The 25799-nt window shown below is 46.3% G+C and overlaps 1 protein-coding gene across 3 annotated transcripts in view; it reads right to left on the bottom strand.

The window, feature by feature from the left end:
• Positions 1–22149: 22149 nt before the first annotated feature.
• The window catches only part of LOC138581133 (CMP-N-acetylneuraminate-beta-galactosamide-alpha-2,3-sialyltransferase 2-like), a 431707-nt gene continuing 428057 nt past the window's right edge, over positions 22150–25799 (bottom strand). For all 3 annotated transcript variants that reach the window (XM_069652226.1, XM_069652227.1, XM_069652228.1), the window contains exon 7: positions 22150–22452. In XM_069652226.1, coding sequence (XP_069508327.1) covers positions 22285–22452 — 168 coding nt within the window. In that variant the 3' untranslated portion in view covers positions 22150–22284. The remainder of the gene's footprint in view (positions 22453–25799) is intronic.

A 25799-nucleotide genomic window follows, 5' to 3' on the forward strand; every position in this document is an offset into this window, starting at 1 on the left:
TGAGAGTGGAATTTGGCCAAAGATGAAGTCGTCGGGAATCACTGTGCTGATTGTTTTATCTGGTATATAACTGGTTTCCAAGTTGGTAGGTAGAGGGGCTTTCTTTTCTGTGGGGGGTAGCTTGGTTTTTGAGGGGATTGGTGTGATCTTTTTGTTTTCATCAATTTTTCTGTGCTTATTGAGTGGTTGTAGGTCATGCACTGGGTCCAGTAATTCGGCATCCGTAAGCTCGTATAATGCACCTGTGCAGCTCCACCCGTTTTGCTTTTTTTCTGGAAAAACTTTGTCAGCGTCGATAATGGAGAGAGTTTTGTTCTTGTATTCTTCTCATTTGTGATTCTGTCTTAAGGTATGCTTACTTTCATGTTTGTGGTATTTTTTTGTGTTTTTGCATTATTTTGAGAGAGAGTGTTGTCTTTAAAGTGTCTTTTTCTTTTCCTTTTAGACGTTGTTTGTACTTGGCGCAGATGTTTTTTTTTAATTCATTGTGTTTGTTTTATTGTTTTCTGTAGGTTGCGCCTCTGAGAGGCGTGGTGCAGGATCTTCAAAGGTGTCAGAGAGCTCCTGCTCTGATGACGTCGCGGGGAGGGCGTGCAGCCGATGCTTCACGGCAGCAGCAGGCATGAGCCGGGGCACCTCCCTCCTTTCCTCGCACAATTCTCGCGGCTCTGTGCCCTCACCCTCCGCATGTACGAGGGCGAGGACTGTGCGAGGGGCTGCGGGTGCATTGCAGGCCACTGGCTCCGTGGCAGCCCGACGTGGTTTCGGGTCTGCGGCTGCCTCCTCTGCCGGGCCCAGCGCCGTCTCCACGCCAGGGCAGGCGGAGGGGTCCAATGAGGTTGGAGGGATCTCTGTATTCTCCACTGCTAACTGCAGGGACCAAGGCGCGGACCCAGGACCGCGAGAGGTCCGCTCCTCGATTGCAAACACAGCACCCCCTCCGGGGAAAGTAGACCAAAACAGAAAGTAGACTGCAGGACTGCCACTCTCCGCCACTCCGCACTCTGGTACCAGTAAGAGCAGTTAATGGTGCAACAATAGAGGACAAGGAGCGTATAAACCTTCGATAAAATTGTGCAAACCCAATAGACCACTGCAATGCTTTTATCGAAGAAGGAACAGGCTACTCCAGGACGGCCTTTACATTGGAATGGTTCATTTGTACACCGCTACTAGTGATGTCATACCCCAGAAATCCGACTGAAGAGGCGTGAAAAACTAATTTCTCTGCTTTAGCGAACAAATGGTGTTTTCGTAGGCGTTTCAGAACAGAACAAACGTGTGTGACATGATAGGCATCGGAGTCGGCATAGATTAATGTGATCCAACATATTCCGGAATACGCCATTCATAAAATGTTGAAAGGTGGCAGGGGCATTACATAGCCCAAAGGGCATGACCATATACTCGAACAACCCATAAAGGATTTTAAAAGCGGTCTTCCACTCATCAACCTCACGAATGTGCACCAAATTGTAGGGACCCCCTCACATCCAATTTGGTAAACATAGCAGAGCAACCTAACTGATCAAGTAACATAGAAATGAATGGCAAGGGGTATTGATTCTTTACAATTACAGCATTTAGGGCTCTATAGTCAATACAAGCCCTCAAATCCCCTTCTTTCTTCAGTACGAAAAACAAAGGTGCTGAAGCTGGCGACTTAGAAGGCTGGATAAAGCCATTAGCCAAAGTATTATCTAAGTATTCCTTTAGGACTAGATCTTCCTTTACAGTAAGGGAATACATTCGTCCAGTACGAATCTTAGAACCAGGGAGTAGATCAATAGGGAAATCGTAATCACAATGTGGAGGCAGTTTCTCTGCCTTCCCCTTGTCAAATACATCTAAAAATTCACAGTGTGTTTCCCAATCAATGTGAGGCTTGTGGGCCTTTCACCAAGGGATTCCCAATATCAACTTATATTGGGGGGCAGAAATAAGATCAAATGAGATGTTTTCTATATGCCCTGATTTCATGGACATTGGGATGTATTGTGTCTGTTCAGTAACAAGACCTGAAAGCAAGGCACTGCCATTAACAGCTTTAACTACTTCGGGTTGTTGTTTCGCTATGATAGAGGCACTTATCTGATGAGCATACACCCTTTATGCCACACCCTAAAGGTGACACCTCACATACATCATCTCCAGAGCGCCCCACCATGCACAAAATGTGACTCACTTCTGGGTCTTTGTGGGGGACATCCTGGTCATAATGGTCAACACACATTCCCATAACCTCAATGAGGCGAGTCTTTCAGGTGAACCCTACTAGGACGCTTCGGGGTTAGGTCACCCAACATGTTTGGACTTCTGGGTGAACCCCAGTGGGGGCCCTAGGGTCTCCAGGCCTTGGGGGGACCTCCCAGCTAGCACCTATGATGTCACATCCAGGTGAACACATCCGCTAGGGCCTATCTTCTGGTTAAACACACCTACATCACTTCCGGTATGGGCCTTCCGCAAGGGTGTGTCTTCCGCATAATGTCACATCCAGAGCAGGACTTCCGCTAGGGCGGGACTTCCGGGGTCACGGTGTGACAACCCGTCCAGTTTAATTGATGATTAAAAGTATCATCCTTTACTACTGATGCGCCTTGCAAAATCCTTATTGTGCAACTGGTTGATGTCAAATTTAAGATTTTGCAGGTGCGTTCACACACACAGGCTGATGATGGAGGACCCAGTGAAACACACATGGAATCATTCAATTTCCACCAAGATAGCCCTTCCTTAAGCGAGAACTGATGGCATCTGAGATTTCTAAAATTCGCTTTTCTGTAGTCTTTCTTTCATTATTTTTCTCCCATTGTAAACTATTACTAGTAAACACGTGTTTGTCTCCAATTCAGAGAGTTGTAAGCAGGTGGAACTCGATGCATTCAATGTGTCTGTGCTATTATATTCCACTATTTTGCATGCAGAGGGATGTGTACAGCATTAAATGCTTGGTGTGCTAGGTTATGTTATGCAACGTCAGTATAGCACAATTGCTATGGCTTCAAAGCAATGTTGCTTGTCTGGGAGTTTGCTAGACCATAGTCTGAACATACATGGTAAAACAGTACTTTGCTTTGGAGGTGATGAATATGGCATGATAACACCAGAGATTACAACGCCGGAAAATGACAATTTCTTTGGCAGAGATGACTTATCCTGTAATGTTATAATTATATGTTTTTTGGTGGGTGCTGTGTGTTTTGCTAGGTTAATGAGTACATGTTTTTTTGCATGAGAACTGAATTTGGGTGTGGGACTCGGACCATTATTATCGGGCTACCACTGCAGAAACCTATTGCAGTCCACAACTGCAATTACATGTTAAACAGTACATATCAATGAATACATCTTTGGTTCACCAATGTTTGGTTGTACACTTGCAGGAACATCATAACTGCTTTTGCAGAGGTGGCTAGTGCTGTGCAGCTTTCCCTAGCAGTTTTATCTGTTGGGATCTTAGGGCTGTATGTTTTGCTCTGTCTGTGAATAAGTGGTTGCTGAAACGCTATCCAAATTTGGGTAGGAGGCTAAGCCAGCTTTTATGGGGAGTGTACCATGGGTGAGCAGACTATCTATCCCTGCAGGAGCTGATTGCAGTTGTGGGCTCTGCAATTACATGACATCCGCATGGTGGTCCAAGCTCTTGCAATTTCACTTATTGCCAGTGGACACACAGTCCTTGCTAGGCTTCCAACTCGGCACTGGGCACCCCCTCAACTCAGAAGAAAATGCCACAGCCTGCCTCATTACAGGAAAGCAGAAATTCAAACATATCTCTAATACACTGCACAAGATTGTCTGGCTCCTCCCCCCCACCAGGTTTGCATTAAAAACTGCATGTATCGCTGCCAAATCAGACTCAAACGGAATACCAACATACTTGGCGGATAAACACATCTCTGGAGGCTCTTGTGCCTCAGGTAGCCAAACGATTAAAAAAGTTGAGTCTAAGCTACACGCTAAAGAGAAGACTTGTAAGCAGTCCTTCCATGACACCCGAACATCTGGACTCAATCCCGGCAGAGACTTGAAATGCCCCAACCATCCTCCAGATCCACAAAATACTAAACAATACCAGCTGGATTAATACACATCTCGCCCTCTCTCCATCAACACTACTGTGGTACTGTATAACATGCCAAGCCTAATGCTGGCACGCTCCTTTGTAAAGTAAAATGCTTCTCAAAGCCTAGGTCTGCATTGCAAGTAATAAAATAAAAATAAATGATGAAGTGTAATTTACACATGCAAACAAATTTAATAGACTGTAGTCTGGCCTTTGCAGGATAAATAGTAAAATGCATTCAGAGGAAGACATCACATAACAAGTGTACCTTACATTCATTTGTTAAAGACAACCACACCAGCAAAGACAATCAGCACCGCAAACACCATCATCATCAGTCCCCATGTGTTGGGGGATTTGAGCACTGCTCGTTTCGACATGTCAATGAAAATTGAAGAGACTGCATTGTGGTGCCAGCAGCACTGTTCACCTTCTGGCTTATTTTAGAGCTCTGTGGCGTTTCAGCTCCGGGTCCTGTCTTAAATCCCCAGCTCCCATGGACGACTGTAGCTTGTATCTACCAATCCCCATTGCTGGGATTACCATCCTGCAGAGCATTCAGAATATGGTGAACAGAGATTGGAGAAATCCTGAGATTGGAGAAAGAAGGATTCCATCTCACACCAGTGGCAAAGACATGTGCCTTGCACTTCTTCGACAAGGAGTACCTAGTTGGCTTGAGGGTGGACTAGCAATCGGTACAGTGTCATTGGTGTATGACAGTGCCAGGATACATTTTGTCCCTATTCGGGGTACATTAGGTCTGGTGTCATTAACTCTCTTAAATAGATTATTGGTATATAAATAAAATGGTGGGGCTAGGATGCACCGCTTTGGTACCAGTTTGACTAGTAATGGGTCTGTGCATCTGCCTTCAGGCACTGCTGCCATGTGGTTGACATTGGTAGACACACAAATAGCTCAATGCAAAGATGCAATTAACAAGCACTTCTTTCGGAGCTGTGCACAAATTAGGGCCAAAATAATAAACAAGGAGGATTTTAAATAAACCAAAGTTGCCAGGATGGTTATTCTCCCGTATGCGGGGAGTGCTTCAGTCAAACCTAAAAAGGGATGGGATCTCAGGGAAGTGAAAGAGCATCCAAATCAAAAATGTTCTCCCAGCTCTCATGGATACTTGGGCTGGGTCCTTCCCAGCAGGTTAACGTAATAGCCTGCAAATCTGTGGTTTAAGGGGTGCCCACTCTGAGAAACCTGAAATTGTCTCACCTACTAGTCCCCAGGTATCTGTCATCTAGGTGGCTAGGACACGGCCATCGCTAATGGATCCAGTTCCTGGTGGCGGACCAGTGGGGTAGGATCACCTGAATGAGAGCTCTTCGGGGAGTCGAAGTGGGACACTGAAGGTTGAGACGCGGTATCCCCTTCCCATTAACACCTGTTCAAGGTGTAGGATATGTAGAAGCTGTACCCCCCTTTTCCAACACAAACACTTTCCTATACTGTGACAGACAACGGACTAACATTGGAGCCGTTTACCCGACATGTCCCAACACCAGATCAGTCAATTGATAATAACTATGCGCACCTGACGGCCCTTTCCTTTCCCCACAGGGATAAAAGGCGGAGCACAAAATCGCACTTCAAGCAAGGCCAAACCCGTGAGGAAGCAGCAATTCCAGACCATCGGTTCAAATGGCGAATAAGGGCGGCGAGACCTGAGAGGACGACAAGGAGGGAAGTGCCCTTACCCTTTTCAACCCAGACCCACAAAGCCTCAGTGAAAAGAAACATAAGACTGGGATTTACAGTTGGCATGTGGTGAAACAGATGTCAACGGTGCACAGGGGCCTCCTGCATTGATAATCCAGATGGGGAGGCACACTTGCTACCATGGTAACATCCTTGACTTCAGAAGCAGGAGCGGCCAACGGGCACAGCACAGCCGGTGAGTCGGAGAGAGCTGATAGCAAACCGGACAGTGTTGAGCCCAAAGTTGCGAACAGCAACATTGTATGAACTTTTGAACAAATAACTTGTGTGTTTAAGATTGAAAGAAAGTCCACTGAAGGACAAGCTGCAGAGCAAGGGATTGCCAGGAGGCAGTGCAGGTGGGTGGCAGGGGGGAGCAGGTACCTGGGCCCGGAGGTCAGAGGGTGGCCAGGTGCACAATGCCGAGACAGAACAGATCAGCAGGAGAGAAGGCAGAAGCAAAGAGGAAGGTCTTGAGGAGCTTCCGGAACCAAAGATGGTTCTCCTCAAGTTTAAGAGTGGCAGAGAGGCTGTTCCAGAGGGAGGCCCCAGCCTAAGACAGATCTACCCCAGCTAGTTTCTTAGAAAAAAACGACTGACCCTGAGGGAGTTAGAGGTGGGAGCGAAGACCTCAGAGGGAAGGTATTTACAGAGGGAGAGCTGAGGGTGTTTTGGGCTCAGGCCCCAGAAAGAAGCCTTGTGGATAATGCAACGGGTGTTGAAGTTAATCCTTGCAGCCACTGGGAGCCAATGGAGAGATTTCAGGGCTGGAGAGATACGATCCCAGGGCTTGAGGCCAAGGACAAGTCTCGTAGTCCTGTTCTGGATAAGTTGCAAAGGTGGATATTAGAAGCAGGTAGATTTAGAAAAAGACTGTTGGCAGTAGTCCAACCTAGAGAAAACCAGGGCTCGAGAGACAGTGAGCTTCTGGGGGAAAGAGAAGAAAGGTAGAATACCTCTGAGGAGGTGCAGTAGGAAGTTAGATTTTTTTGAGACATCTGAGATGTGTGCAGTGAAGGAAAGTGTGGAGCCAAAGATGAACGTGATGTTCTTAACGTCACAGGTGGGGGTAGGAGGAGTGCCAAGAGAGGCGGCCAAAGAGTGACGGGAAAGGAGGGTGCAAGTGTGCCAGTGAGGAGGATCTCCATCTTGCTGGCATTCAAGCAGAGATCATTGGCGGCACACCAATCATGAATGGCAGGCAGTCAGAGATGAGAAAAGGAGAAGAGGTGGCTGAGGGAAGCCTGAAAATGAGTTGAGCTTCATCCGCATAGCACTGGAAATTGGAGCAGAAAATGGCAATGCGGTGGGCAGGAGTTGCCAGGTATTGGTTGAAAAGCCAGGGTGAGAAGTTAGACCCCTGGTGAGCACCACAGGTAGAAAGGGAAATAGAAGACAGGAAGGACCCAAGTTGGACCTGGGAGTGTCGATCAGAGAGGAAAGAGGTCAGCCAGGCCAGAGCCTGATCTGCGATCCCCAGGTTGTCACGGGGACGGTTGAGCAGGATGGTATGGTTGACCATGTGGAATGCAGTGGAGAGATCTAGTAGGATGAGGACAGAGGGGATGTTCGAGTCAAGGTTGGAGAGCAGATCCTCATGGATGTTCAGGAGAGCAGTTTCCATACTTCTGGCCGCTTTAAAGCCAGACCGAGGCTTATGGAGAGTGAAGATTAAGCTGCGAGATGGCCAGCTTTTCCAGAGGTTTCCCCAGAAAAGGAGTGATTGAGATTGGCCGATAGTTAGCCGGACATGAAGGGTCAGCCGTGGGATTTTTGAGAAGAGGGTGCACAAGAGAGCGCTTCAGAGGGGAGGGGAAGGCTCCTGAGGCAAAGGAGTGATTGCAGAAATCTGCCAGGGCAGGAGCAAGGATGTCAATGTGGTCCTTGATGGTTTTGGAGGAACAGGGAAGAACCTGTTTTGACAAGACTTTCATAGATCAGACTTGTCTAGAGACCTCGTCAGGAGAAAAAGAGGAAAGGACAAAAAAGTGGAAGGGGGTGGCTGTAGGAGGGCCTGGGTTAACAGAAGGAGAGGGGAGGGGAAGGGGACGAGAGAGTGGACAGGATGGAAAGTCTCTGACACATTGTGAAGAAGGAAAGCAAAGTAAAGTGGGTTAAGCGAACTGTGTGTAGCCTGGCTGGGGGCTTTAACGAAAGCCTGACTGGGGGCTGAGACCTGAACTTGGGTAAGAAGGGAACCTAAGTGGTCTGAAGGAAAGTGTGAACCCAACAGGGATACCAAGATAAGGCTAGGGGAAGGGAACCCCGCTTTATGATGAGATTGTGAACGAAGGCAAGTGGGAACCTGACAGGGATGCCGAAAGAAAGCTAAGGGGAGGGAACCCCCGCTTTCTGATGAGAATGAGCAAATCATGTGTTAGAATGGCTATGTGAACCCGACGGAGGGATTCCAAGGGGAAAGCTAAGGAGAGTGAATCCCACAAATTGATAAAGCAAAGTGAACTGTGTGTTTGGCAAAAGTGAACCCGGCTGAGGGATGCCAGCGAATCAAGGTGAATAGGAATACACCCATGAACGTTGTGTCGACAAGCGTGAACTCAGCTGAGGGGTATCCACGGCGAATAGTTGTTTAAAAAGACATTTGAGACTCTTGAATGTTACATTGTGAATAAAAGGCTGACCTGGAGTTACTCAACCTGCAGCTAGGTAACCTCTCTCTCCTGGCCTATCTGGCCCGGTTTAAACAACTTTCTGCTGAGACCGACTGGCTGGAGTAATCGGCCGTGTTCTATAAAGGATTGTCTGAAGAGTTGAAAGACATCCTGGCCACCGTCCCGGTTGTTCCTACGGGTTTTGCAGAACTTCTGGATCTGGTTCTTCAGATAGATTTGCGTAAAGCAGAGTGGAAGGGAGAAAGGAAACCCCTACCTCAACCTCTTCTACACACTGATAACCCGGTGGCTACACAGAGTGTGGCAGAACCAATGCAGATCGGGGCAGTCTGCAGTCGTTTATCCGTCGCAGAGAGGGAGAACCGCAGAAAAAATAACTTATGCATGTACTGTGGATCATCCGAGCACTTATTGAGTACATGCCCAAACAAACCTCCCTGAAAGTCGGGAAACGCCAGAACTCGGCAGTAGAAGGGGTCCCTTTGCCAGGTTTGAATTCGGACCCCTGCTCATTGTCAACACACCCCTGTTATACGACCGATATCCCTAGATATTGATCGCCGATGGATCCATGCTAATGCGGTTATCGACTCCGGAGCAACCAACAACTACATGGATGTCCAATATGCGAAAACCTTAGCTATTCCTGTGGTAGCCAAGACGATACCTGAAGATGTAAACGCTGAACCCGACGGAGGGAGGCCCATGTTGTACAAAGGATCAGAACCCGGTAGAGGGGGATCCTAAGGCGAAGAGTAATTGCCCCATGAAGATTTATTGAAGGAACTTTTGTTTTTGTGGATTGTATCACATCAGGTCCTCTGAGGCAAGAGACTTTGTGTGAAAGAGACTTGGCCACAGAAGGCCCTGATGTTTTGGAAATTAACTGTAACCTCATGCAGGCGAGGCCCATGAGTGTGCTGTGCTCAGGAGTCCAGCCTTGTCCCGTGTTAAAAAACGTGGGGAAGGAAGACCCCAGCCATACAATCCTGACTTATCATTTTGAGAACACTTTTCTTTTCTGATGAACATTATCCCACACTATTTTGTAACTTAGCAGTAAGGATTGGCAATATGTTTTTTCGTACAGGGCCTTTTTTTATTTGACAAGACGCCACTACGACTGCCTTTTTTTTGCTGGTCGTAGCTTGCTCCCATCTTAGATTTAGGTTTAGATTAGGCGTTTATCCCACCCATTATATAGTTTAATGAACACCCTTGAACTGTGATCAGTTGTGTCCGTCTTTACTGTTGCCACCACGTGTTCCTTACACCACACAGTTCTTCTATGATCTTCTCGATGTCTCTGTCCACTTGGGTATTAGAGTTGGGTTTAAGTGGTGTTTGCACCCTTCTATGGTCCTCTTAGGGTTTCTCTCCACTTGGTTATTAGTGTCAAGTTTAGGGTTTAAGTTTAGGGGTTCCCGCACTTGTATGTTCTTCATGAGGGGGAGAATGCTCCTGAGTCTTGGCTTCGGACTGGTGCCTGTTGATAGTATCTGTAGATGATGGCATGGTGGAGCTGACCTTCAATCAAGCCTCTGAGCCACAGTTAGACTAGAGGATGCCTTAAGGTCTTGTCAGGATACTTTATGGATCAGATACCACCTCCCTCTCCTTTACAGTCCTTGTTCTCCAGCCATCTACTCCTGTATCCCCTTTGGCCTCAGCAAATAGTATCAAGTCTTGTTCTTATAGGGTTCTCTCTTCATTTAGAGACCCTTTTGATCCTCTCGGATGCCTCGCTACAGCTACAATCCCCAACCTCTTCTAGACATACCCCGTATTGTCTCACGGCCCATCACCTTCTCTTCCTTGCTAATGTTATTGACCACCTCCACTTCCTCCTTCCAAATGTTTCTCCACCTCTTTCATCAACTCTGGCAACATTTTATCTCTTTCCTCTATCTCCTGGGACTTTCTTCTCCAGCACCTTGTGTCCTTCTCCTCCCACCATTATGGCTTTTTTCCCTCTGAATCTTCAGTGTATTTATCTACTCATCCCTCTGAGTCATTCGTCTCCCAGCCTTCAGTATCGGTTTCCACCTAGCCCTCTGGGTCACGCTACTCCAAATCTACTGGGCCTTCCTCGTTCCAGCTGCAGGGCCCGTCTGTCCCCAGCCACCTGGAACTCCACTGCAACCTCCTGACTCCTCCTTACTGGAGCCCTGTGTGCCTATTTCAGCCTCCAGCTCTCCTTCATTCTACTGCTCCAGATGCTTTTTTTTTTACCCATCAAAGTGGCACTAAATGAATTCTCCTCCCTCCTCCCACTCCTTTCTGGCGAGGGATTATCTTGCTGACAGTTTTGATCAGTCATTGGGGGATGTTGGATCCCGAGTCTGTGCCTCATTACTCCAATTGCTCTGGTTGAGGGTGTAGTTGCGGTTTGCAATGCTTCTTGATCTGTGTTCTTGTCACAGTAGAGATGGTTTCAAAGGGTCAGGGCTGTGACGGGCCGAGGGTAGCAGACAAAAGGATTTGCAGTAATCGTAGCAAGTATCTTCATCAGAGGGTTTGTGTTCTGATCCAGTCGTTGGCAGAAATTCCTGTTTAGCTTCACTAGATGTTCATCCAACATCTCGATTCCCAGATCTCTGTGCAGGTCGGCTGTTCTTGCAAAAAGTGGGGCTCCAGCCGCTATCCTCAGGGCTTTGTTCTGCACCTTTTGAAGAGTCCTCTGGTGGGTTTCTGCACAGGTGCTCCATGCCAGAGAAGCAAATGTCAGGGTGGGTCTAATAATCATCTTGTAGATGTTGAATTTCTCTGGATAGGCATGGACCTTGACTTCAAGAGCGGGTACAGTGGTGCAAGCTTGCCGGAAGTTTTCTGTGTGGTGTTTTCAATGTGGCTCCTCCAGGTGAGGTTGCTGTGCTGGGTCACTCCCAGCTAACGGCTGCTGCTCTCCCACGGCTGATGTTCTCTCAGTTGACTCTAATACGCAGGAGCTCCCTGATGTTCTTTTTCATGAACATAGTAGCAGTCGCCTTGCTGGTGTTCGGTGCAATCTGCCAGTCACTGTACCATGTTGACATCTTGTCGAAGGATTTTTGTAGATTGTTTGCCACTTCATTTTCCTTGAAAGAGTGAGATGACTGCAAAGTCACCTGCATACAATGCCAGGTCTGTTTTGTGAAGATCTGTAGGGATGTCGTTGGTGAAGCTGTTGAAAAGGAAAGGTCCGAGGATTGATCCCTGTGGCACGCCTGTTCGTATAGGGGGTGTTGAGAGCTCTGCCCGCATGGTCATGTGGAAGGATCGATTATCCAAGTAACTTGCAATCAGGTTCACCAGATAGTTGGTGAATCATCTTGTGCAGAAGCCCTTTGTTTCTAGGATTTCAGGAAGTGTTGAAATTGCATGCATGCATTGAAGATTTCTACAAGGTGTTCCATTGCTGCAGGTGGGATGATCTTGATTGCCAAGTTGGTTATTCGATTGCTCCCTGATGCTTTGCCATTTGCCAGCTTCTTAGCAAGTCTTGTTACTTCAGAGCATGTGCATTCCTCAATGCTCTCAACTCCTATCTCGGCTGGCTGCTCCGAGAGATAGTTGTCGATTTCTTTTTCTACTTGGTCCGTTATCCTGCTGGCTTTGTTTGGCTTAAACAAAGCCTCTAGGGTATCTGCTAGCACCTCTGCCTTGTCTTTGTTGCTGCATGCAAAGAGGGTCCAGCCCTGGATAGGGGGGCTTGGTTCCTTCTTCCCTGTCAGTCGATGAGCCATCTTCCAAATTGAGTTGTCAGCTTCTTTCAAGTTGGCTGTAGCAGTTTCCCATTTTTCACCCCAGTGGTCCCTGATCTGCTCTCGTTGAAGCCTTGTGAGCTGGTTTTACTTTTGTAGTACATCAGGTGTGCAGTGTTTCTGCCATTGCTGCTGAGCATGGTTTTTCTCAGCAATTGCTTGCGTGATGCCTCTTGGTAAGTTGTAGATGGAGCAGCGTTTTAGTTTCTGCTTTGGGATGCTGGGCCTCACTACAACCCTGGCGGTAGCCGTGCCTGTAAAACTGGGAAGACGGCCGCCGGAGTTGCATTTTTTCCGGTGCCCAGAAATGGGCTATTACCGGGTCATTACGGCCTTGCCGGATCCAGTATTTGCCCATTCCTGGGCACCGGAAAAAATTCTTCCCCATTCCCATTGAGCCCAATAGGGCTCAATGGGAATGTGGAAGCCGGATGGACAGGCACCGTTATCAACAGTGCCTGTGTATCCGAAATGCTGTGCTCGCGGGCGCCTTTCATTCCGCCAGGTCAGACCTGGCAGAATGAAAGGCACCCGCAAGCACAACTCAGAGTTTGCCTGTCCGGATACAATGGTACCAGTAAGCTTACCGGTACCGATGTATCCGGACCGGCAAACTCGTAATGATGCCCACTGTGTTCAATTGTCTCTTGAACCTCAGCTGTAAAGGCGTCCACAGCCTTGTCGATGTCTCCCTTGGTGCATAAGGGTCTCGGTGTCGTGCGATTGCTTAGCTCCTCCTTGTATCGGCTCCAGTCAGCCCTATGAAAGTCGTACTTCACAGTCTGCTGGCTGGTTTCCATTTCGTCTCCCAAAGTGATCAATACCGGGTTGCGATCCAAGGTCAGCTCAGCAAGTTTCCAGTTCAATCGATTGTCTTCTCTTTTTCACCAGGTGTTATGACTGTGCATTATATTTGTATAAATTGTATTCACTAGAAGGCACTATAGCTGAAAAGTGTTTCAATAAAATCTTATGTAATCTGATCTACAGCCCGGTACCTGCAATAATTATCATCATAAATATATAATTATGTGGAATTAAAATCATCATACTGATGCAGATGTCAACTTTTCTGATTAATAGTAGAGAATGATTTAGAATGTGTTGTGAATAATTAAAAAACGAATTAACCGTTCCCATAACGGTCCTCTTGTTTTGAATATGTTGGGTTATCAAAGTGGTTGACAAGATAACAAGTATGCAACTTCAAGCATATATGGATGCTGATACCATTTTATATCCTTGGCAATCTGGCTTTCGCCCACATTTTGGCACCGAGAGTGATTTGCTGTACTTACAGTCTAATATGTGGAACATTCTGGATAGAGGGAAATCAAGGCTGTTGATCTTGCTCGATATTTCGGCGGCTTTTGACCTTCTCGGCCATGGCTGCCTTTTAACCACCTTTGATACAGTTTGAAAATGCTGAGAAAATGCTATCCAATGGGTTCATTCATTCTTAAGCAATAGGAGGTGCACCGTGCATTGGGCCAATGCTACATCTGCTTCAGCTTAATACCCTATGGGGGACGGCGTCGTTCAACATTTATAATGTGATATTCTTGCTAACATGGGTGTGCAATTCACTAATTACGCCAATGATACTCAACTGCTGTTTGAGTTAGATGGGACATACAAGACAGATGCTGACAGTCAGAGTCTTATTTGCCAAACCATCAAGCATTGGCTGTCGTCCAACTGGATGTGACTTACCAGCAATAAAACTGAGCTGTTGATATTTGGATCTCCTCAATCTAGGAGGAAACTCTTCCCCCAGCTACTCAAACTTCACTTTTGAGAACTGTACTATCCCTGTTCTCGATAAAGTGAAAACATTTGGTGTTATCCTGGAAGCCTCATTGGCTGCGGAATTAAACGTGAATTACATTTCAAGAAATTCGTATTATCACCTCAAGCTCCTCAGATAGATAAAACTGTTCCTTTCAGAACAAAATTCTATTTCTCTGGCACATGCCACAATATTAGCCAGAGTAGAGTACTGCAATGCTCTCCTGGAAGCCCAAACAAGCCGTATTTACAATCTACAAGTCCTTCAAAATGATGCCAATCGCATTGCTAAAAATCTGCCTGGAAAATCTCTTATATCCGAAATAAGAAAAGAGATGCACTGGCTTCCAGTAGCAACTCGGGTGCGGTTTAAAATACTTACTCTGACCCACAAATGTGTTCATGCCAATGCACCGTCTACCTTAAGGATAGATTGACCAAACACAAGCGTAAAAGAGTTCTACGGTCCACTGGTTCCTGGTTGTTCTCATATTCTAGAATACAATGGGCTAATGGCAATGGTAGATCTTTTTCTTCTCTGGTTCCTAGGGCCTGGAACTCCGTACCTCTGAATCTCTGGCAAGAAAATTACTTGATCTCATTCCGAAGGAGTTTGAAAACCTTCCTGTTTGAACAGGTCCCTTTGTTACTAGCTGTACTACTTTTTATTGATGTCCCGTGCTGGTTGTTATGTCTTGAGTCTCAATGTGCACCCTGATGCCTGTGGGCTTTTGGCTAGGTATAAATAAATAGCATAAATAAATATCTGATATTTATACTATGCCCATCGTGACCGTGAGTGGTCTAATGGCACCTGGCCTCGTCTGAAAGGTGACAAATTGTGACCTCACCAGAATTCTAACCAGACATTAGTCTGTGGAGAGGAGAGAGTAGGATTGTGGGCTGGGGTGATAAAGGGGGATCAGACAGTAAAACAAACAGATTCAGAGGGGAACACAGATGGGACAGCAATACATTTCTAGTATTACGAATGGATGTTTTTTTCTGTGGTTAGTTATCAGTAGGCATGAGAGAGGGTCTAAAGAATGTACAGCTCGGTTTAGAGGACTGCTTTACGGAGTAGGCAATATCTAGACCAGCAGAGGGAGGGTGCTAGATGTAGCTGGTAATTGGTTGCATTATGGACTTGAGAGGACCCTAGTAGTATTACGTGTCTACAGACCACCATATTAATAGGGACTAACCTATAACAGCCAAAAGTAATAACCAACAAAGTAACAGGAGGATTGGGGCATACAGAGAAATATTTTTCATACGAAATCCGGAACTATGTATCATAAGTACCCAATACAAAATTTCCTGTCAGTTAAACGACAAATCTCTGAAGAGCCCTCAAAGAAGTTCCATTGATTCTTGTGGGAAAATCCTTTTGTGGCCTCTCCAAGAAAAGCAATGAAAAAAGATATTGAAAAATAACAGGCCCTTTTCACTCAACCCATCCATGAAGGGGGCTAGTTGGATACATTTCTAAATCACTCGTCACAAAAAAGTAATTTGTAGGACATCTGGTTGAATGAGTGTGGCTTCTCGGAAAGAAATAGAGGAATTTTGTGAAATGAAGAATTTTTCCAAAACCTACAAATACACCCTAATTTAGCATGAAGTATGGAACCTGAAATGGTGGATAAACCAGCAGAGAAATGCTGTTCATTGCATAGGAATGACAAGTTATCACCAAAACACCCCAGTGTTAAACAAGGAGAGTCAGACTAGTTCACAAAGTTAGTAAGGCTGGCCAAGGGAATCAGGACTTAAGCTAACACACCACAAAAGAGACAGGAAATTACTTCACGCAAAGAATACATTGAGTAAAGTCAACTACTTGAGTCCTGTGAGTATCCTTACCAGAACCTGAGGTGGTCATAAAAATGGCAGAGGTAATGGCAAAACGGGTAGCTTGTTTTTATTATAACAAAAACCACCTGGTTTATCTTCTCTGCATTACATGTCCGTAGGTATATCTACCACAAGTGGAATGCTAAGCGAATACCACCAGCAGTAAATACCTCCATTTACAGGGCTGATTTGCACATCGAAATCTATCAATTTGTACCTCCACCTAAGAGGTTTAATTTTGTTTCTACTGTACTAAAGGAAATCGCAAACATTTCCCTTCATTAAGGAGAGAAAACTGTTGCCATGGGATCAGTGAAAGAGGATGCGGGCGCGAGCAAGTGACTATCTCTGATGCTCATGCTCTCGCCATCCGTCACATGCAATGCATAAAAAGGTCAAGATGGACCGTTTTGTGCACTTATAGTGTACAACAGTGGTGTATACTGCTCTACACTATCCATTACCACCATAAACATGAGTGTTGTAATTAACAGACAATAGGACTGCAAGTGTTACTTCTGTAATACCACTGACGTATTCCAGGAATACCACTGTAACTACCAGCGGGCCAGTTTTAAAGCAGTAATTCTGTCCATTTCTGGAAACGCCTCTGACAGCATTAGGAATTTCTATTGGAAGTTTTTGTCCCCAAAAAAATAAAAAGCAGACCAGTGTTCTTTTGTATAGCTCCAACAGGGACCCTGAGGTAAACTGCTTGAAGATACATGATTGACTTTCATTTAGACATCTGTTCATTAGATAACTACTCAATTGTTATTAGGGAGGATTAATTAACAAAAATTACTAGAGGCTTGTAGGATATCCTGGATAGGAGCAGTGAAGAAAACCCTTAAAGGGGAAGTATTGGAAGGCTACCCCCTTTCCAAAACTGATCTCTGTTATCCAGATCATTGATCCTAAATCAAAGACTATGTACACATAATGGCAGAATCACAATACAACTTTAGATTTACTATATACGTGCATACATAATACTATAAAACCAGCTTTGAACCAGCAAAATTAAATGAACAACCAATCATGTTGAAACAACTTATACAACTATTTGACTATCTCGTAGAACATAACTGGTGTGAGTGCAAAAATGGAGGATACTGATCGGGTTAAGTTTTTAAAAACCTAGGATTTGATTTGGGTTTCAGGAACCTTGGCAATTTTCCACACCACACGTTAGCGGGTACACCCATATTGCAAAGTCTACATTTCATAGCAAAAAAGAGACAAGATTGGGAGGTCTATGCATATTAAACCCATGACATTGGCTATGGAATAGAGAAGATTTCCTTTTTTGAAAGGAATAATTTTTAGTTTGATCACTTCCTTCATTAATGATGCTAATACGCTACAGCATCTGCAATGAAGTACCCTTCCTCACGCTTAAGATGGGAAAGCCATGGGTGCGGTTACCACCAGCAGCTACATGATTCTGGGCCCTGGGATGGTGCTGGGAGGATCTCCTGGTTTCCCCACCACACCCCAGGGATGTGGCAGAGGCGTGTCACAAGAAGTCCACTCACCCTACTAGACCTTTGAGCGACCTCTGTTTTGTGATTATATCTGATAACAACATTATCTTCCCAGATCGTTCTGCACCCAGAGTCAGGTGTCGTTCCCAGACTAACCTATTCCCAAGATTTGTGCAGTGTGGTGGAATCACCGGGTGTATGGATGCGAGAGGGCACGTTTCAGAAATTCCTAGCAGTTGAGAAGCACAAAATCAACCAGTGTGGGCATGTTCTTGCACACATAAAGCTTTATAAATATCCCAGTGCTTTTTGAGTGGGAGTGGAACAGAGTGTGTAACGCTTACCTTCAAGCATGCACAAACTGAAAACGAAGATGCAGCAGTGTCCGTGTAAAGGTTTGGTGGGCAGTCCCTTAAGGGGGAAACAAAGCAAAGGGAGTGGCATGGAGGCTGCAGTCAAACTGAGACTAGCCAATCATGTTCACATTCGTAAAGCCCTACAGACCTGAATATAGTTAAGCAAGGAGAACCTTAGAGTTCGGGCCAGACCCCTATTAAAGGTTTCAGTTGTTAGAAAATGTGGGCCGTTGGAGACAGAGGAAATTACGTATAGGAATGTACTATAAGAAAGAGAACCTAAAGAGAGGAGGCCAAAATAGGAGACAGCAAAGAGCAGGATGAGCTGAAGAGTAGAGGAGGAGGCTGGAGAAATGTTAAAGTTATTTGTACCGTGCACCGTCACCAATTGAATTGGTCCCTAGGTGCTTAGGAAGATCTATAAACGAGAAGGTGGGTTGGGTTAGTAAGGTGAAGAGGGAGTAGGATAGTGAGAGAAGTGATGTCTTGTTGGCAGCTTCAGTTCGGTTTACACTGTGCGCTGAGCTTTGGTGTGAGTATCGAAAGGAGAACAAAGAGGAGTAGTTAAAGTTGTGGTAGAGAGAATGAGGATAGAGAAAGAAGGAAGAAAATGGCAAAGGAGAGGTGGCAGGCAAAGTGGAGGCGGTAGGAGTCCCTCAACAAACAAAAGTGAATATAGAGGAGCAGGGGGACCAAGTGGTGGAAAGAAGTGGAGGACGTAGGAAGAGATACCACCAGAGAAAAGGTAGCAGTGCGTAGGAATGGCTGGAATTAGGAAAGAGGAGAAGGCGCCATAGCAACCTGAGGCAAAGGAATTAAGGTGATTAGGAGGAAGGAGTACCTAGCGGAGAGTCGAAGATCAGAAACAGATGGAAATATAGAGAAGAGACAGCAGAGACACTAAGGAAAACTATCATCCTTGCTCATCGAGGAAGCAGAGGGAGGTGGGGTGTTGGGTAGCAGACAGTTATCCCAGACAGAGAGAAAGCATAGGACCCCGAACCCAGCTTGCAGACCACTGTAAGTGGCCAGCCCCTGGTGGAACATTTGAAGCTTAGTCTCGCGGCACTCCAGCCTCTGTTTGTTTCTGCTAAGCTCCAATGTGCAGCCTCACTGCACCCGGGCCCTGAGTCCCAGGAGAACAGGTCGCCTGAGAACCAGAGAAACAAGAAGAAGAAGAAGTAGGCTGAGACCAAAGAACCAAGAAATAAAAAAGTATGTCTGAGTGACTGAGACCCTTTTTGGACAATGACTGTTACATCAGGAAACTTTTACTTGTTTCAAGATAGCTGTGCCTGGTGGAAAGCCAAGGAGAAGCCACCCTGCGTATATGTTGCCTTTTTCTGTAGTTGGCACCAGTTTTGTCTTGACATAAAATAAAAGTGTTTTTGCTAAATTGGACAAAATAATGTGTTTGTCTCTCATTGATCGTGCTATTATGATGACCGAGACCTTTCAAGCAGTGATTCATCTGTTAGTGTGATGATACAGACTCAAACCACCTCGTCAGTTTTCCAGAAGAACCACGTCGTTTTATGGCATACATGAGGAACGACAGGTGATTCCATGAGGATGTCATGGCCCATGAGGATGTGATGGCCAGAGTCGAGTTGACTGGTAGTGTGGTTGATATTTCAGTTGGCCTAAGACTGTGTGCTAGGTATTTATGTTACTAATCCACTAAGGCCGCCCCAGATTCGGCACAATGCAGTTTATCGTGGAATGGACATCAGTGTTTTCACGTTCTTTGTCAACCCTGTTTCGGTGACAAAGGGTACTAGGGAAATCGGTGCTACTGGTGTTGGAATAGCGACAGTGCATCTGCACTACTACACTGATTCCCCCATGAATACTTTTGCACTCATTACATTGTAGATTTACAGGATTTGACGTTGGGATACCAATTGAAACCGGTGTCCTGAAAAGAAAAACGAGGATGCGCTCAGTGAGCCTTGAAACATAAGTAGATCTAAGTATTTGTACCCAGTGTAGACTGAGCGAGGGGACCCCCCCCATGGGTTGGTGACTAGGATAAGGACATGTTAAGTTGATCTTCCGTTTTCTTTTCTCCCACCTCAACCTGGCACTGTTCTGTTGAGATTTTTGCAGCATGCGTTTCTAATGTTTGATGTGTGATTCATATAGGTCTTGTATTGAATGTTATTAATTAATACCTTTGAAATGTGATCAATTAATCCATTGTATTTATGCTCAGTGTATTCAAATAAGAGTTGATAGACTGAACAGGGATTGTGTGTTGCTCTCTTCATTTTGTCTGTGTGAATCAAAACTAGAGCCAGCCTCCAGGCATTGTGAACTAATTCAAGTCATTCTTCTGGTTCTATTTTATATTTGCCGATTGACCTCAAGAATGTAGGAGTAGGGCCAGGGACGTCATTTGACCAAAATGCCTGGGTAGCGGAAGGGAAATCGCATGACCCTTGACCTCTGATGCGATCACATGAAGTGATGCCATTTGACCCCACCCCGAAGTGGCATCCTGGGAAGCGACAGAACACAACCTTTCACCCCTTTAATGAGTCTAGCATTGTATAGAATTCCAGAAACAGAAAGGTGATGGCTGGAAGGTTTTGAATTAATCATAACCACGGGCAAAGCTCTGGGCAACCCTCCAGACCATCGTTTTTCAGCCTGCCCAGCCATTACAGAAGGGGAAAAAAACATATGCAAATCAGGCTTGGTCCTACCCCAAAAGGGGCAGTCCAGCCCGAACTGCTAGGTCACATCCCTTCTGCACGAGACCACAAGCATCCCCAGACATGTTTCAGCCTTGTTGGGCGTCATCAGTGAGGAGTAGCTTGGGTCTGTAGGCCCGGCAGACTCGGGACCCACGTCTGCCCCGTCCCACTCGGGGTGACTTTTGCAAAACAGAAAGGTGATGGCTGGAAGGTTTTGAATTAATCATAACCACAGGCAAAGCTCTGGCCAACCCTCCAGACCATCGTTTTTCAGCCTGCCAAGACATTACAGAAGGGGAAAAACCATATGCAAATCAGGCTTGGTCCTACCCCAAAAGGGGCAGTCCAGCCCGAACTGCTAGGTCACATCCCTTCTGCACGAGACCACAAGCATCCCCAGACATGTTTCAGCCTTGTTGGGCGTCATCAGTGAGGAGTAGCTTGGGTCTCTATGCCCGGCAGACTCGGGACCCACGTCTGGGCATGCCCGTCCCACTCGGGGTGACTTTTGCAAAACAGAAAGGTGCTGGCTGGAAGGTTTTGAATTAATTATAACCACGGGCAAAGCTCTGGATCCCTTGCTCACTATTCTTAGAGAGGCACAGCTACACCCTACTGATGAGGTTCAACCAGACTGAAACATGTGTCTGGGGTTGCTGTTGGTACTCTTGTTCAGAGGAGAATTGCCTATCATTTCGGTGCTGGACTTCCCCAGGCAGGACAAAGACTGATATGTTTTGGATATTTCTTCTCTGTGAAAGATAGTGAGCTAAAGACTCTGGGTAAGGCTCTTGTAACCAGGACTCATGTCTGGCAGAGAGTCTCCCAGGACCCCCCTTGTTATTTGCATATTTCAAGTAACTTTGGGTCTCACCCTAAGTTACTAGGGGAATCCAGACGTGGACCGCTTGCTCACTATTCTTAGAGAGGCACAGCTACACCCTACTGATGAGGTTCAACCAGACCGAAACACGTGTCTGGGGTTGCTGTTGGTACTCTTGTTCAGAGGAGAATTGCCTATCATTTCGGTGCTGGACTGCCCCAGGGCAGGACAAAGACTGACATGTTTTGGATAGTTCTTCTCTGTGAAAGATAGTGAGCTAAAGACTTTGGGTAAGGCTCTTGTAACCAGGACTCATGTCTGGCAGAGAGTCTCCCAGGACCCCCCTTGTTAATTAGAATTCCAGAAAGCCAAATTATTTGTTATTCCTATTCTTTCTTATTTAGGGTCACTGCTCAACGTGTTACACTTGCGTGGAACCCCCTGATTTTTTTTAAGAGACCTCAACAAAAAGGCCAGCCACTCCAGAAACAAAGAGCCACATGGCGCTGGCCGCAGCCCAGGAGTATCAATGTAAAAAAAAACGTTTAATAAATTCATGTAAAATCTTGGGTTTTGTTTTTAGGGGTAGCAAGGAAGACCATAGGGGTAGCAAGGGAGACATCAGGAGTCGCAGGTGCGACCACTGGCGACCCCCAAATGACGTCCCTGAGCAGGGCCGCATTTCGGTATATATCCACTTGGCTACGTGACACGTCCTTTTGGACTACTTGTGGAGAGTTCCATTAAAAATGAATCAGCCCTACTGAGAACTTTATGTACGTTTTGGCTGTTTGATACATTGTGCTGAAAAATGCCTAATAAACATGCAAGATCCCTCCAGCTGCTGTCCTTAGGTCTGAACGCTCTGCGGCGATGCGATGGAAGCTTTTCCCACTTTCACCGTATGCATTGCAATTGCTTAGTACACACAGCATAACTACATACACCACACAAGCTTCTGACTGTAAAAAGGCAGACCTGAAGGCTTCACCAATGCTCGTTTATTATGAAAGTGTGCAAAAGTAAAAAATATATTCAGACGATTTTAAGGGTGTCCGATTTCTTTGTATTGTCAGTAGTTGAGAAGCTTTGCGATAGGCAGTCTATGTGGGGCGATCAGGGGTGGTATGTCACTTTGCCTTCATACGCCAATTGTCTAATGAGATCCAGCTCAAACTCTGCATTGTGTACCCGGGTTCGACGAAAAGCTCCAGCAAACCTGTTGCGCTCCCAATAGTGGTGCCAGTCTCCATTTGAGTCTGCGCCATAGCCAAACACAGACACCTACATGAGGGAGGAAAGCAAAAGGTGCATTACAAAACAGCAGGCTCATATAACAACATTATACACTTGCTCGGCAGGGTTAACAAACTCCAAACAATTCACCTTTTCCCCACCAAAAAGCACCTCAAAGTCGTAAACCTCATTGAATGACATATTTTGAATTGCAGGTTTGGAATTGTCAATGTATAGGCGTTAGACCTGTATTCTTTATTTATGACCAGCATACTCTCTGAGGCTTGCTCCGTCTCTGTTGGCATTCTCTAGCCTCTTTTCTAGCCTCTTTTCGTCAAAATGTGTTGATATGGGTGTGTTGTTAGGGAAGAAAATCAAACTATGTTTCAAGCGATCATAATGCTTAGGTAGCGATGACTGTACGTCTATGAACTAACATATGAACGTAGAAGAGAGGTAATGTAATAAGTGAAAGACTTCATTCCTGTGTTCTAAATTGCCGTAGACCTCATTGATGCACCAGTATTCTTAAAGTAGTCAACAATGACAACCAAATAATTCCCCTCTGATGAAACGTCTTGCGCATGTCCTCCTTGGCATTGACTGGCCTAGTGTTTTGGTCAATGTGGCGCAATGGATGCAAATGACACGCGCTGATCAAACAGCAAGTGCTTGTTTTTCAAACATGTGCAAGGACGATGCATGGCTAATAATCAACCCTGATCTCTTGGTGGCCTTTTCATACGGTCACCCACGGAGAACATCACTTTACCATAGTCCCACACATTTAGTCAATGGGTCTCTCCTAGATAATGGGTCTCTCCTAGACTCATTATATTCATAATATTATCCTGTGGAAGATTTAATTCGGTCTCGATGTATTCCTCCAGGTCTCCCTCCCCTAATGCCACTTGGAGTGTCTCAGGGCCCCGCCTAATTGTCAATGGTTTTCAGCCTTTATAAAGAACTCCTCAGAAACCTGGTTTCAGCCATACACCAGTATGCCAAGCCCACACAACTCTACCTTCCCGGATCTACCCTTCAAAATATGTGTCACCTTTAACACAGCCTCCACCTCACTGCAGAAAATGGTCTTATCCTCCTCCCTCAAAATCAGGTCCTATATATCTGGATTTCTTCTCACGTTATTCGGTTACTCCTCTTCCTGTGCAAGAATGGATCACTCATGTTGTACTCTTTTGTAATCCCCTCACACAGAATAGTTTGGCTTTTCTTCGACTGTTGTCTTTCTTTGTACAAATGTGTCACTAAAAACTAAGAAGTCCTTGCTGCGCACAACATCTGCTCCACAAGGCTAAATACTTCCAATCTTTATCCTCTGTTGGCATTTGCTTAACCTCTATTCTCTATGGAGGTAGGTCTCTGTCTTCGGCCGGGGCCTCCCTTTGGAACTGCCTCCCTGCCACCTTGAAACTTGTGGAGAACCATCTACGGTTCCGGAAGCTCCTCAGGACCTTCCTCTTCGTTTCTGCCTTCGCCCCACTTCTTCCCTGCTGATCTGCCTTTTTCCCTCGGCACTCTGCACCTGACCACCTTCTGCCCTTCGGGCTTTGGTACCTGCTCACTCTGCCATCCTCCTGCACTGCATCCGGGCCACCCCTTGCACTGGGGCCTGTGTCTGTACCCATACAGTTTCCCACCCACTCTTCTTCTGCACTTATCAGATTCTCCCTATCTGACTAACCTAGCACCTTTGCCTCTCACAGGCTGCACCACCACTGCTAACACTATTTAATTATTTATGTACTTACTATTTATTTTGTTTCTCTCCTATGCTCTGCACTTTCCCCCTTTTTCCCTTCCCCATGCACTTGCGCGTTCTCAATGTCACTGGGCCTAGTAAGATCGTTGTTTTTGTTTCTCCCCTCCCTTTGCCTGGTCGCACTCTGAAACACCTGTGTAAGAGCGCAATATAAATAAAATATATCTCCCCAGGAATGATATGATATGGCACTTATAACGCGCCTGTACACAAATGTTTCTAGGCACGACAAGACAAAGAGGGAGGACAAAACAACGATCTTGTTAAGCCTTGTGTCATTGAGATCACGCAAGTGCAGGGAAGGGGAGAAGTGCTGAGGGGTGGCGGGTCGGGGAGAAGCGCAGGTAACTCAAAAGTGCGGTCAGCAGGTGGCTCAGTGCAGGTAAATCAGAAAGTGCAGCCAAGGGTTGGCTCATAACTGTAGAGAGAAGGGACTGCAGGGTTGCAGATACAGATCACAAGTGCTGGGGGGGGGCAAGAGGCAGTGCGAGGTGCAACTGGACATGCAGGGACCTGGGCCCAAGTTCAGAGGGTGTCCGGGTGACCAGTGTGTGGAGCAGTCGGGACATCAGCAGGGGAGGAGAGGAAGAGAGAAAGCGGAAGCGAAGAGGAAGGTCTAGAGTTGCTTCCAGAACCGGAGGAGGTTCTGCTCAAGTTTGAGAGAGGCAGGGAGGCTGTTCCAGAGGGAGGCCCCAGCCGAGGATAGAGATCTGCCCCCAACTCTGCTTGGAAAAGCGACTGACCCTCAGAGAGTTGGAGGTGGATGAGCGGAGAGATCAAGAAGGGGGATGTATAGGAAGAGAGAGTTGGAGGTAGTGCAATCCCAGGCCCCAGAAAGCATTGTGGACGATGCAGAGGGTCTTGAACTTGATCTTTGCCGCCACTGGGAGTCAAAAAAGAGATTTCAGAGCTGGAGAGATACGATCCCTGAGCTTAAGGCCAAGGACAAGTCTTGCAATCCTGTTCTGGATAAGTTGTAGAGGACGGAGAGTAGAGGCAGGAAGATTTAGAAAGAGGCTGTTGCAGTAGTCCAGCCTAGAGAGGACCAGAGCTCTGGAGGCAGTGAGCTTCTGGGGGAAAGCGAGGAAAGTAAGAATACCTCGGAGGAGGTGCAGCTGATAGTTTGACTTCTTAGAGATGTCAGAGATGTGTGGAGAGAAGGAGAGGGTGGAGTCGAAGATGACCCCAAGGTTCTTAGCCTCACAGGTAGGAGCAGGAAGAGGGCCCAGAGTGGGCGGCCAGAGAGAAAGAGGAAAGGAGGGAGCTGGTGTTCCAATGAGGAGGATCTCAGTCTTTCTGGCATTAAGGCAGAGATCATTGGCTGCACACTATTCCTGAATTGCGTTCAGACAGTCTGGAATGAGAGAAGGAGAAGATGCGGCCGAGGGGAGCCTGAAAGAGAACTGGGTGTCATCTGCATACCACTGAAAGTTGGAGCAGAGAGCAGAAATGCGGTGGGCAAGAGGAGCCAGGTATTGGCTGAACAGACAGGGAGAAAGGTTAGACCCCTGGGGAACACCACAGGTAGAGATAGAAGAGGGGAAACACCCAGTTGGACCTGAGAGGGTTGATCAGTTAGAAAGGATGTCAGCCAGGCCAGGGCCTGATCAGT

Source organism: Ambystoma mexicanum, chromosome 3p, assembly GCF_040938575.1.
Source record: "Ambystoma mexicanum isolate Mex_15411 chromosome 3p, UKY_AmexF1_1, whole genome shotgun sequence".
NCBI lineage: Eukaryota > Metazoa > Chordata > Amphibia > Caudata > Ambystomatidae > Ambystoma > Ambystoma mexicanum.